At 40.5% G+C, this 14,638-nt stretch overlaps 1 protein-coding gene across 1 annotated transcript in view; it reads right to left on the bottom strand.

Annotated features, from left to right (window-relative positions):
- The window catches only part of traf4a (tnf receptor-associated factor 4a), a 43,513-nt gene extending 30,307 nt beyond the window's left edge, over window positions 1–13,206 (bottom strand). Inside the window, exon 1 of the mRNA XM_017308360.2 lies at window positions 12,752–13,206. Coding sequence (XP_017163849.1) covers window positions 12,752–12,894 — 143 coding nt within the window. The 5' untranslated portion in view covers window positions 12,895–13,206. The remainder of the gene's footprint in view (window positions 1–12,751) is intronic.
- Window positions 13,207–14,638: the final 1,432 nt, after the last annotated feature.

Raw genomic sequence — 14,638 nt, 5'->3', positions numbered from 1 at the left:
CTTTTTGCTGTCCACCTCTCTGCTTCATGGATGCGGCTCCTTTGTTCGGCGAGGCGAGGGGGGCTGACGTCAGATCGCCTCCTTTGTTTCAGAACGCCTCAGCTGCATTGTTCGCGCGAGGCATGAAATTCTGCAACCTGCCTCCTCCCGTTTCCAGGAGCAACAATGAGGTAGATGACAAGATTTTTCAGTTGTTGAATAAAAAACAAACAAAAAAAACAGAGCAATGGGAGTAATTAGCAACAAACAGAGATGTCACCAGTCTCTCACGGCAACTGTCAGGAAGAAGTGCTTTTGCTTTGAATCCTAGCAGATAAATAACAAGCCTCTTCGGCTGCTTTAGGAGCAACACGGTGATTTGAAGCAGCAAGGCAGATAAATAAACAAAAGGTGCTGCTGGTGGGTTGCTGACATTGCCACAACTCACAATAACTGCTTTAAAAAAGAAAAATGTTAAGGGTCCTCAGCTTTAGGCTCATTTTGGGGTTTTCTTGGCCAATACTGATTCTTTTTACTAAATACAATAAAAACACAAAAGAGAAAACTGATGTATGGATGAAAAGAATGAATTGACTTAAATAACTGTTGGTAACAAATGTTGCAATTTTGGTCCCCAATCAACCTAATCTACTCAAAGAGGAAACACCCAAAGAGGACTTTGTAGTGTTACATTAACAGTGTAATACAAATGTTGAGTTAGAGCAAATATCAAATGTGTACACTGCCCTCTACGTTTATCGGTGCCCTCATAAAAACATGTAAAAAGCCATAAAATCACCTTCATCTTTGATTCTTGCAGCATAAATAACATTTTAAAGTAAATTAACTACCATATTCATTCATCATAATCAGTAGTTTATCACTAAATGTCTCCCGCTTCTCAGTATAGATTAGGAATATAGTGGCTCTATCCTGACATCTGGAGCTGCACCTGACGGAGCACTTCCTGTGCCGTCCTTTCATGGGATCTGCTGCTCAGTCAGGAAGGAGGCGGCTCAGAGCGCTAAAGCTATTCTGACTGAGGCTCTCATTGAGCTGAAGAGAGCAGGACCAAGGAACCTTGGCAGGAAGGAAGCAGTTGTCTGAATTCAACGGGAAAAAAAGCAAAAAAAAAAAAAAAAAAAAGCACGCAACTGGGCACTGGCCTTATCATTGATGAGGGCCCCTGTTGGATAAATGGCTGATTCAGTGAGCGTTGGCCTTTAGTGAGGGGCTAAACGTCTCTGCCGACACCTGTTCAGCTCCACAGAGAAGCCTTTCACTGAGGACAGGTGCCTCGGCAGCGAGCCGCCCGCTTTCCCTGGTGCTTCCTGCCCCAGCTGCCCTGCTGTCAGACACACATTCCTCACGTGCCTTCCTGCCACCTTAGGAACTGAACAAGAGTCACAGGATGGTTTCCTGACACAAACGTTGGGGGTTAAATGTCGCATAAGCTTCCATGAGTAACGGTGGCATCTTTGTTATGAGTTGGATTCTTGAGAAGCAAAGGATCAAGGAACCTGTTGCGTCATCAGGGTAATTTCTCAAAAGTTTATTTATAGTCAGAGAAACGGAAGAAGAAAGCCGCTTTCGTGTCAGGCCTTGTTAAATACATAGTTTACGAAGTATGAAGGAGTCGGTGGGGAATAAAGTGAGACGAAAAAAATCTCCGATAAAAAGGTTTAAGAAATAATTTTAAAATTTGTTTTAGGTTGAACAAAACATAAATTAGGACTTTGTACTGAAAATATGCTCGTTTTAACACATTTTAAGGCCTGATATTAACATGATTTAACTTTTATTAATGACATTTCAAAACCGGTACTAAGAAAGCTAAAGGAGGGTCACTCATCACTCCTATTTAAGTAACTGTTTTAAACTACGATTGTCATAAAATGAACTGCTAAGCCAACTGTTGTAAAAATAAATAATTAAATAAAAAAGCCATAAAGGTATGTTAATTTGATTTAAAATCTGGATGTAAATACCATTAAACCAATTTGTTTTAATTTAAAGTTATGAAACATTCAACTTTCAACTAGAGAAATCTTTTGTTCCATCAATTATAAATTACTTGACTTAATTAATTAATAAGCCCACAGAGTTCGCCTGAAGGCGTCTGACTGCAATGTCCTCTTGAAACGTACACTTTTATATCCTGAAATCAGAAGTCATTTGTGTGGGAGCTCCAGCACGTGCGTGTCCGTATGCATGTGCAGTGACTCTGCTCGGTGACCTGTAAACAACACAAACGCGGTCTGAAGGGAGGAGTAGAGGGAAGCGGAGATAAAGCGCCACGAAACATCTAAAAACAACCGCAGCTCCGGACACAAGCCTCGACTCGCACGCTGTGCAATGGGAAACAGGCAGGGAGCATGTGCGCCTCAACAAAACACACCTCTCTATCTAGGCTACCTCGTCGCATAACGTGCATACCCGAGCATGTGGAAGCAGCCAGCCACGCCGCTCGGCAGATCTGGGCCAGCTGGCAGCGGTCCAGCAGCGGGGCTGGTCAGAGCCGAGGCGCTTCGTCCCAGCATGATTGCTGAGCGGAGGGGAAGGTGGTTCGGCACATAGCTGGAATGTTTCACGCCTTTGTTTTTAACCAAAAAGGCAACAATATTCATTTTAAAAGGAGGTTTTATAGAAAAGTTCCAAGTCGAGACGTGTCCAGACTAGACTGCTACTTTTACTGGGGAGATGCTGTTCACTTCGGGGGCAGCAATCTACAGCCAGCAAGGAAACACTTCAAGTAACCAAAAAGCTTTTCTACTCCTTGATGAAGGTTACTTAATATTTAAAGAGACCAGAGGGACTAGAATATCAGTAAAATGTGCATGCTGGAAAATGTTTGGTGGGGAAAAAAACAGAAGGAAATGTCTGACTTTACCCCCAAAATCAGATAGTAAGACACATACTATCCTTAGGTCTCGTCCACATGCAGCCTGGTCTTTATAAAAAATAAACATACTGCCATATCGTTTAAAAAATAACACCGTACATGGGATCGGATTCAGAAATGTTTTCACCCACATGAACCCGCACACATCCGCCCCTCAGCGTTCTTTTAAACATGCCAAACCCATAGGGGGCAGTGTAGCGCAAAGCTGAAACCTACGTCGGCCAATCGGATTGCTTCAAAACGATCACAACTTGCTGTTAGGAATTACACATAGCGACAGGAGGTTCATTTATGTGAACCAATATATGTTTTAACTACTTTTACATAGCTTGTTAGAATAAAAAATTGTTAAAACACAAGACAATTGGGAATCATGTCAAAGCAAATAGATCAAATAGATCTGCCATTGAAATCTCCGTTTTCAATGTCCACATGCAGACATATTGAGTTTTTTTACATTTTTACTATGGTTGGATATTTATTTTTTAGAAATATTTGTTTTTAGTTAAACATGCTCATTTTTAGGCTAAAACGTATTTAAAAAACGTTTTCCCACAGTCTTAGTACATTTATCTACTTTCTTTTATTTTTTATCCAGAAATCAGGAACAGATTTGTTGGTGACAAAATCCAACTCAAGATAATTTTCATTGAGGTACAGTTTGTAATTCTGCTAGCACCAATCCAGTCAAGCTGTTGCCAAAGCTTCAAGCTAACGACTAGCTGAAGCAGGTGATTGACTGAAGCAGAAAAACTACTTTTCCATCAAATGGTTACTCTAGAAACACTTGTTCTACATCTTTTAGCAACAAAGTTCTGTTCTCATGACCCGTTTCACAGGGAGGCTCATTGGTGTTGCACCGGCTCATAGTTGGATTTCCAAAGAAAAATAATCGGCATTCTCTGCAACCAGTGCAAACATGTAGCCAGTTTATGCTTTGGTTGCTGCCGGCCTCAAACCAACTTTGACATCTGTGACCAATTCATTTAGATTTAAGCCAAAAAATTATGCCATGAAAAATTGGAGGAATCTTTTTAACCATGACAAAAATTCACAATTATACCTTTAAGTTCGAGATGGATCAATTTGCTGAAAACTACACAGAAACAGTAAGCAGTATAAGAATGCTTTTCAGTCTAGGCTTTAAAGTAAATCTTCCTGGGAAATTTTTGGGTTTTTTTACCTTCAGTATCAATAAAGTACTATTAAATTTTATAGAATTTACACGAGGTCAAGCTAAAAACGAAAGACTTAACTAATAAATATGCTCAAGAAAAACAAGATACCTTGAACTGCCTCCTAATTACACAGTACAGCAAACTTTATGGGGATAAATCAAAAAACATCCGGAGAACTGGCTCAACCCGTCAGATGTGTTCAGTATCAAGTGATTAAAAACTAAACAAAACGAACTAAAAATAGTCTTACTCGTCTTCTTCCGTCAGCTTTTCATTGAATGTAATGTGAAACAAATCTATGTCATCCAGGTGTAAAGACAGACTCACATTCTTCCTGTAAACCACTAACTGCCTTCATTATGCCTACTTACCACAAATGGCAGAGGATGCAAGTATTTCCATGCAAACTCCGGAGCCACAGTGGCTCTTCAAACTTTCCAAAGTGGCTCTTGATAACTTTGGCTAACAATAATAAAGAACTAACTGATGTTTTTAAATGTAGATATAATAACTAATGCAGCTTTCAGGAGCTTCTCAATCAGTAATCAGATTGAATTTTTACAACAGAATGTTGCTAAAATTAACAGCAATAGTTTTTAGATCGACTTCTCTTGTCACTGGGTTGGAAAATGTGCTTTTTTACACACACACATATACATATATATATATATATATATATATATATATATATATATATATATAACATTTTCCAGAAATATCAACATCCCACAAAAGAAAATGCTTAGATTTTAAATTAATATTTTAAAACCATAAATTACTAGCAAAATGGTGCTCCTTTTAAAACTGACAACAGAATCCCCATGGCAGATATTCAGTAAAAATTATAGGTCATCTTTTTTTTTTCCACCCCGAGAAGTAACGCACCATTTGTGGCTCTAAATGAGTCTTGTTTGGCTGAACTGAGGGGAAAAAACGGTTCTTTGGACTGTCAAGGTTCACACAGAGCAAAATAAGAGTCTGACACGAAGGTTTTGTCAATTTTGCATGAGGTTGCCCTCATTCGTTCACATCCGATGCAGAAGTGGGCTGGCACATCTTTCTTGTGTTCGGAGCGTCTCCGCAGCTGTGTGAAATATTTGGGGTTGTTTTCTCTCATCAATGCAGCTGCATCTTTAAAGCCTCTCTGCTTCCTCTCAGGAGACAATCATCTAATCCCAAAGCTGGCCGGTTTACATCCGTCAGTCTCTTTAATATATGTCGATGAGTCCATAAAGGCTTTAGCAAGTTTTACATCGAAAACCTTTAAAACCGACGCAAGCTACAAGCATTAAAACACAAATTCAACAGCTAGAGTTACAAAACACAGAAATAATGATTTACATGAGGTTTGAAACATTTTAGCATACGCAAATAAGTTACATTTTAGACCTATGTTGGAAAATCTTGACATATTCCAGGCTTTTTAAGGCATATCGTCGAGATGAGATAGTTCTGCGAAAACCAAGTTTTTATCCCAGAAAAAGCTGGGAAGAGTTTGCTTATGAGAAATGCAGAGGCATGGAAACGGAAACAAAAGGTCACATTGAGCACAACGGTTCAGATAGGAAAACTGACAAGAAAAAAATTACATTTTAAACAAGATGCTGCAGGTTCAAAACGCAGTTTTTCAAACTAAACATGGATAACTGGGATAAACATCCACTCCACAAAACCCTGTAATCTGGAGGTGTTTCCGGTTGTTTCTCTGGACTTTCTCTCAAAACAAACGGACTATTTTTGGCTCCAAGTTGTATATTAAAGAACTTCATAGAAAAAGAAATGATAGCAGTGAAACATGATGACATTAAATGCAAGTAAGTCGCTCCAAATGAAGCCGTTAAAGCTGAAATTGACCGAACTTTTATGCTATTTGGCTGCAGTTCAGAAAGTAAACATCAACGGAACGTTGCAGTGCAAAGTCCTTTCAGTCTACCGACATCGTAGAAGCGTTCCCCTCTTTAACTTTACAGGTAAATTAAGGCTTCTTGAAGAAAAAGACGCCCACTTATCTTAAACCCTCTTTTTCTCAAACAAGCACCGCTCTGTTCCAAAACCTCTCTGATCTCCGCATGCGTCTGTCGCTGCATTGACCGTGCTGATATATACTGGGCCACTTCCAGCTCTGTCGCCCCAATGTGCAGATCGGAGGCCCAAAAAGCCTCTCTGTGACAAAGAAGGACAGAGCTCTCCGGATCTGGACGTGGGACGCCCGAGGACACCTGCAGAGACTCTGTGCGTCTCTGTGAGGACAGGGAAGGATGAGACGGCGGTCTTTCATCAGCCCTCCTTGGCGTTGCCACCATTTAGACACAGATACCCACTGAGATTCAAAGGCCCAGCTGCCTCGAAGTGGCAGACGTCTACACAACACCGGGTGCTGATGAAACACAAACTCCATTCAGGCACTTTGAGAAATGCCCAAACAACGTTTCCGCACAGCACTTTGGTGTGTGGAAGAAGAGCTGTCGTCTCCTTATTTGGTTCATTTGAGGTTTTATTCAGCAAATTTGAACTTGCGCTGGATTTTCATGTGGTTAATTTTGATTTAACAGTCATAAACAAATAATCACACCCCCACCAATAGTTGGCTTAATGCCTTTTAGAAAGTAGCGCTTCAACCACAAGCGTCTTGGAGCTGTAAACGAGCTTCTGGAGAAGTTGTGACTCGATTTTTGAGGGGGATTTATAGAAACTGGTTGGTTTCCTTGTCCAAGAATGGCTTCCAGGTGCAGTTCATTTGTACTTAATCAGGTTAAGGTCCAGGACGTTTATCCAAGCCTTCAAAACCGGTTTTGATAAATCCCTGTCTTGTTGAAACACTCATATATGACTAGAGCTGAAACGATTAATCGGATTAATCATGATTAATCAATTTTAAAATAATCTGCAAAAATTTAGTAAGCGATTAATTAACAGAGCTTAAATGCAAAATGTATATGTAATATATACATTTTGTCTGAATTATGTTCTGATTGTCTTGTTCTTTCAGCAGTTTTTTTTGAGTCTGTATACTCTTAAATTCCGATTATTAATCTGTTAATCCAAAAAGTAGTGAACATATCAGTCCTATAAATCAAACAGAAAGGGTTGGGCTATTCACTGCTGATGCATCCTTTTCTACAAATGATCAAGTATTCACTAAATGAATGCCATGTTACTACATTTTTAGCAATAAAATTTTTATTTTGTTATTTTTAAAAAAGGTGATAAATTATTTCTTAGCATCTTTTTAAGCATGTCTAATGTTGTATAAGTGGCTAAATGAAAAATGTGCCAATTTTTTATCCAATTAATCGATTAATCATCAGATTACTAAAATAATCGTTTGTAGCAACCCTAATTATGATGGACCACCTATTGTTTGATCCAATTTTTCATCCTTATAGTAAAAGAAATTAGATTGAACGTTCAAGAACAACACAAGAACCACCATGGACCTGGAACACCGCTGTCACTTGTTGTCCCTGAGGCCAGTTTAACAACAACTAGAGGCTACCGGCTAACATAGAAGCCCCAGCTTCAAAACACGATGACGAGAAGAATATATGGAGAAATCAAGGTGAGTGAGGTTTTCAAACCAAAGTGTGTAGTACAAATTATCAAGCAGAGTGGTGGCGGCATCATGCTGTGGCACTATTTTGCTATTGGTGTTCCTGAAACTCCGTGTTGCTCCAGCTGGATGGAACACAGAAAGAAGGCAAAAACTAAATTCTGCAGTTTCACCTTCAATAAACTAAGATTGATATAAAGACAGAGATAAAGACAAAAACATAAATATGAAGACAAAAAGACAAATATGACAGACAGAAAAATAGAAATTCAGAAAGCTATACAAAGACAGGACAGAAATACTGACATATGGAAAGACACGTAGACAGAGAGAAAGACAAACAGATGTAGAAAGACAGAGATAAAGACAGAATGACAGAAAGATAAAAAGAAAGATGGATCAACAGACATAACTGCTATCTGTAATTTTGACACAGTGGGAGGTTACATAAAATCTGAAATTGAAATGAATTAACCTAATTCATGTTTTCAAGTGGATTATGTTAATTACTTGTAACATCAATCATTCCGTTGAAATCTGTATGCAAACTTATGAACGGAACTGTTGTAACTCTGGCAGTGTCAACCTGGAGCTCATTCTATGCTGTTTAAGAGAGTTTGAACGAATTAAAAGAAAATCTCATCTAAACAAAACCAGTTCGTTCCATTTCATTTATTACAGATACTGAAATATAGAGGCAGAAGAGGGAAAGAACAAGCAGTTTTTCCATCCGTGTACCTCTAACACCAGAACATGGAAGCAGCATGAGTAATGGATGCAAACGTTGCACCACACATAAGAGCAGCTGCAAAGTTAAAACATGAAACTGAATCTTCCATTTATTCCAAGTCAGAGGGCGATTGAGGCATAAGAAAAGTTTGTAGTGTCTCAGTGCAGAGAAAGTCAGCAGTAGCTGAGCGACCCAATCCCGTCCCCCGTCCAGGCCTTCGTACCCACAGCAGGCACCACTGTCACACCACGTCTCCGTCGAACCCAGCGTACATGGCCCTGAGCTAAAACAAAGGCCCGCCCCTCACGAGCGCTGAAGCATGTGACTCATATTTGATCGTAGAGAGAGTCGAAGCTGGGAGGCAGACCCACTCTTACCATACGACTCTCCCTGGGAGCGGGGGCAGCCTGCAGGACTGCTGCTGCTGCACATTCCTCTCCGCTCTGCTCCGAGAGGAAATGCAGTCCATTAGCATCACATGCTAACGGAGGCGCGCGGACTCTGAGAAGGCAGAACCACTCACGTGTTGCCTCCCGAGAGCCAATCAAGCTAAACATTAGCTAAAAGGGGGGAAAAAGCTGTTCTTTAGCCTTTTGAAGCTGGATCTAAGTTGAAATGACATTATTTTTAAGCGATACAAGTTTCAGAATGTCCTCCAAACTACAGGGACTGTGTGTCGTGTAATAAACTGAATGAGAGCTAAAGCAAATAAAGCTCTTTAACGTTTTCACATTCTGGCAAATATAAATTTTAGATTTTTTTTAATGATTTTCTGAGACAGACCAACATAAAAGTAGTGTATAATTATGAAATGGCAAGAAGGATGCAGGCATTTCAACTTTTGTTTTAACAACCTCTTTGGCCCTGCTGAAGAAAAACGCAAATTCCCAAGTGTAAGGTTGTAACATGGACGAAATGTTAAAAAGGTTTATGAAGACAAGTGCCCAATCAGTTGTACGTGTGAAAGTTTCCTGACTGGGTTGGCAAGCCTGGACTGGTTGTGACACAACCTTTAATAATTAGAGGGAAAGAGGTTCAACTCGTGTTTGCACAATGGGCACGGCATTCGCCAACTACTGTCTGTCAGTCTCAATAAACCTGAACTCCACTCACAATGGGCGCTCCCCGGCTCAATGGCCTCAACCGGCACACTTCTTTAATTAAAGACGTGAAAACGAAGGTGGCTGAGTGAATCTGTCAGCACCCATGAGTCTGCTGCCGTTATTGATGTTTATTATGTATGTATATGTTGGCGAAGTGAACCAGGAAATACATTGTTAAAACGAAAAATGACCTGTGACAGTTTGACCACTTGTTATTTTCTGGTTTGTCCAGATATCTTAAAGCAACTATTACTGATTTTCTTATTGATATTTTCAACCTATTTATTGGTTATTTATTGCTAAATGACAGTGGAAAAAAAAGACTAAGCTGTGGTCAGAGACTTTCAAGCTGTCTTCTGTTCTGTCATACACCAAGATTTTCTGTTCATAATAAATTCTCACTCCACATATACAATAGACATCTACATGACGTCTGTCATGGAACATGTTGGGAACCTTTAGGAAGTGTGAGTTCAGGTAAGGATCTATTTTTCTACAATAAGCACAAAGAAGCCATTGTTTTTGTGATGTTGACATTGCTAAGCTAGTCTGACTATTACCTTTCTACGCAATTCCGCTGGATTCTCATCTCCCTTCACTGGGATTTCTCCCATTGAGCTTGAGTTCCCTGGTGAACATAAGGAGAAGTTTCAACTTTTGGCGCCATTAGCTAGCTAATCGTTACACATGTCATGGTCAAAACATTAGCAATGAGATCAAATTTAAAACTTCATCAGATTCCATGCCTCTAGGAAACGATCGTTTCTCTATGGCCGAGGGTCAAAACATATTTGGTGTTTGAACTATTAAAATAGGCAGTTATGAGTGTCTTTAGAGAGGGTCTTATGTATTTGAAGATTTCCAGTTTTTGTGAGTGGTTGTGCTCCGTAACAAGAATACCACAGCTGCACTAGGTACTAGTAGGAGTTTGCCCAATTTTGCTGCTCAAAGACTGTTCTAGTTGGAAGTGAGGTCAAGATAGAGCTTTGTGTGTTACACACATCTCACCAAATCATTGCTTCTTTAGGTCGTGTCATCCTCTGTTGCGACACCACACAGCAGCACAACTTCTATATACTAAAACTTTGCAAAGTTATGAAACTGTAATTTCAGTCAGCGTGTGGGAGGAGAAAATGGACCGTAGTCTGAAGGAGGAGGCGCATGGAGGCGAGCAGGATGATGCAGACAAAGCGTCGGGCAAAACTCATTGATCAGAAAAAAAAGCAAAAGAAAACTCTTCCTCCCTCGCTCTCGCTTGTTCTTCCACTTCTGTTTCACGATGCTGCTGTTTAATAAACCAGAGGAGGCTTCCTGATGACTCAAAAACCACTGCAGACCGGGAACTCACGACCAGATAATGTATTCACAGCGTCACTCCACCGGCAGACGCACTTGCTCAGAATTATCACCAAATATAATCTTCCTGCTTTCCTTAAAAGACAGTGGAGAGTTTAAGAAAAGTTCTGTTTGCTGATAAGCTTTTTTTCTTCATGTTGCATCAAGTCAAAACTGAAGACTGCAGATCATTTGCAGGGTTCCTAATCAAAATACTCTCTCAATAATTTTCCAGACTCAAATATTCAGATTTATCTGCCAAGTATTTAGCCAATTAGTAGATTATAAACTAAAAAGTATTTAAAAAATAGAAAAAGAAAACAAGAATTACAAATAAAATGTCAAATTTAACACCTCTCAGTTCTGTAAACATCTTGTTTATGTTTTCTGGGCCAATCCTTCTAATCTATCACTGACAGTCAGATATGAGTCAGCACAGGTGAGGTCTATAACCCAGTTGCTGGCATCTCCCTACATATTGTGCACAACTTATCATTTTTGTTTTAAGTGAACGAGCTTCCTAAAGTGGAATTCAAAGTTAAAGTAATTAACTGAATCAGGACATAGCAATTTATTAGCATTTTATTTCATACGAGAAGATTTTCTGTTTAGAAAATGATTCAAATTACACCGTCTGCACATCTATACATGACTCATTCAATGAAAATAACTTGTAGATGCTTAAAGCTCAACTCTACGATGAAGACTTAATAAAGACTTGGTTATTCGAGTGGATGTTAATGACGTTAATAAGTTGTTTGATGCCCATGGTTCGTCCAGGCTGCAAAAGAGTGAGAGAGAGCAAGACTTCTTTTGAGTTTTCTATCTGTATTTGTTATGGAGCTTGTTAAATTAAGAAGACATTTTCATATGTCAAAGTTAAAGTGAGGTTCAACATTTTCAAAATTATCCAAAGCAGTGACAACTGTTAGCAAATTAGCCCCGTACTAAATGTTCTTGTGTCAGCCAAATCTGTATCTACAGGTCAAAGCCTGCGCCGCAAAACTCAAACTCAAAAATTTGGTTTCTGGGAAAATAAGATTTGACTCTAACCACAACAAAGTTGTGCTTTTCCAAGAGTTTTTAAGAGACTGAACCGAGCCTTCATGCAAGGAGACTGGGGGGGGGGGGGAATAAGCCTTTAAACCCTCCATAAAGACAAACAAGAAGTCACATGTGCTCCTTCTATAACAGAGATGTGCTGACAGACCGATGTGGCGGATTAATGTGAAAAGGGACACATGTGAACTATACGGCTCTAGTTCTAGGCGTAATGCTACCGTAGTCTCCTTTAAGTGTAGAGAGATAATTATTTATTGATGGTGCCATCGTAAAACTGTTAAAACAAAGGCTGTCTTTGTAGAAGTCTTAACACAGACTTCAGTGTGGAGCAGATTAGGAGGGTGAGGAAGTCTCTTGTAGTCATGGCCCCAAAGTGAAAGGTCCCCTCAGAGTGGCCCCTGCTGACTCCCCCCTCCTGAGGAGAAAAGATCTTGTCTAATTTCAGATACAGGGACTACTAACTGAGCCATCCTTTGCGAGGGATGAGGACACAGGGGCCCTCTGCAGGACACAAGCACCACAACAAGAGAGCTGCAAACTCCAGAATCATCTCAACCTACAGATTATATTGGCAGAAATAAAATCCCCGGCCTGCCGCAGCGCACAATAACTCAGGAAAATAGCTTATTCCAGCTATTTTGCACATGTGGGGGGAAAAAAAATCAATCAAAAAATAAACTGAAATTACAGTCGGTTGCTTGCTCACCGGGCCTCGGGTTGTCCAGTTGCTTTGTGCAGCAGAAGCACAAAAGACTAACTATAAAAATAGGTGAGCAGGACACACCTTCACGAGCCTTTATTTACCGAGGCTCGCGCCAAACAGAAGCAGGGTACAATATCACCTGCAGACAACTGGATATATATTTCTCTACGCACACATATAGGTTATACACACACACACGGAGACCCTACCTGAGGAATTCTTGCAGACAGGTGTCACAGAACCGGTGTCCACAGGTGGACACTTGGACGGGCTCCCGCATCGCCTTGCTGCAGAGCGGACACTGGAAGCGTCTCTTCGGCTTCTCCAGGAACTTGTAGTCGAAGCCGGGCATGTCTGCGGGGCTCGCGGTCGCTTTTTCTCCCTCTCTCGGGGCCTTCGGTTAAAAAAAAATGATACAGCTGATGCCCTCTTGTTTTGTTTTTCCCTTCAGGGAGCAGGGAGCTGTTCGGGGGGCCGTTTAAGCCGAAGAGCAGCTCACGTCAAAGCTACGGAGCTCTCGTCCTCCGCCGCCGCTCTTTCCCGATAGAGGACAACCGCAGCCGCAGGAACGATACCTTCCCTCCGCTGGGTTTGTTTTGACCGGCTGGGCCGCTCTCTTGACTGCGCTGCGTGCAGGACTGACACACTGAACACAATGCATTACCCTCACCGTCTGTTTAGGTGCACATGCAGCTCCTCCTTCGCCTCTTCCTCCTCCTCCAAACGGGAGGAGTCGCCTTGTACCTCCGTTGTCTCTCCTCCGGGATCTTTAGACTTTTTTTGCTCATTTTCACCCGACGTACAAGGTCATATACGCTCACCTGTGAGAAAACGCAGCAAAAAACAGGTGAGAGATAAAGATAAAAAGCCAGGTTTTGACTCAAATACATCCATGCAGACGTTAGAGGGACAACTACGCCCTCTAGTGGCGGATGCACACACTAAATATTAATCTTTGTGATTTCTGTTAAAATCCAGCACCTGTGCGCTTTAAATCCCCTCCAGTTGACATTGCTACAGCTGATTTAAAACACAAACACCGCAGATGTGAGGTGGAGGAACAGGGGCAGACCAGCGCTCAACCCCACACATCTGGATCTTCTGTCACCTGCTGCATTGGCTCCGGATTACATCACCATTACATCACCGGGACAAGGACAACAATGGCAGCGGGGCCATGTCCTCACAAAAAGAAGGTGTTTCCGAGGAAGAACATGAGCCTGACAGCTGGGAGAAAGATTTCATATCAGTCAAAAACACACACCGCAAGCTTAGGATCAGTAAATGAAAATTGTGTGGCAATTTGTCCGATGCGTTGCGAAAATATTCATACTTGAACTTTTTTACCTTTGTCGTATTAGGAGCACACATTTAGACGTATTTTATTTGGGATTTTATACAAAGGAGAACCAGGAAAGTGTAAAAATCACATTATATTTTTTCTTTACAAAAATAATTAAAAAAAAAACAAAGTCTGAAAAGTATTCAAACCCCGATGACACTATGCCTCGCCAATCCAGCAAAGATTGGTGAGATGCAGCATAATTGCCACTGTCACCAAATAAATCCAGCCCATGTCTTAGTCGTTCTGCGAAAACCTCAGAGGTTTAACACCTGATTTAGCCAGTTTGGGTACCCTATTAACCAAGGAAACATTTATTTATTAATGCAAATTACAAGACATTGTAGTTCCATACATCCGCGGGTATTTATTTATTTATTTTTACCAATAACTCCATGTTCTTACCAAAAAACTTGACTGTAACTTCATAATTTTCAAATACTTGAATATTTGTTGTATTGTATATATACATAAAAAATCCTAAAATAGCCAATCACATGATTTAGGCGTATGAGTTTTATACACAATGTACAATGTTTATGAAGCACCCATTCATCTAAACAGCAACAAAAAAGATAAGAAAAATTTTTGGAGCCCCACAAAAAATGAAACTATCCCTGATAGTCTTCAGCTGATGGAAAGAGTGATGGAGCTAATTACTGGGTAATGGTGTAAGAAAACCTGTGATAGGAAGCAAAGAGCTCTGAAAGCAGAGCGGAGTACAATGACCCTAAACATGCAGCCAGAGCAACAA

Source organism: Poecilia reticulata, chromosome 13, assembly GCF_904066995.2.
Source record: "Poecilia reticulata chromosome 13, P_reticulata-male-v2, whole genome shotgun sequence".
Classification (NCBI taxonomy): Eukaryota; Metazoa; Chordata; class Actinopteri; order Cyprinodontiformes; family Poeciliidae; genus Poecilia; species Poecilia reticulata.
Note: the sequence above shows the minus strand (reverse complement) of the source record. Positions and strands in the feature narration are given on the sequence as shown.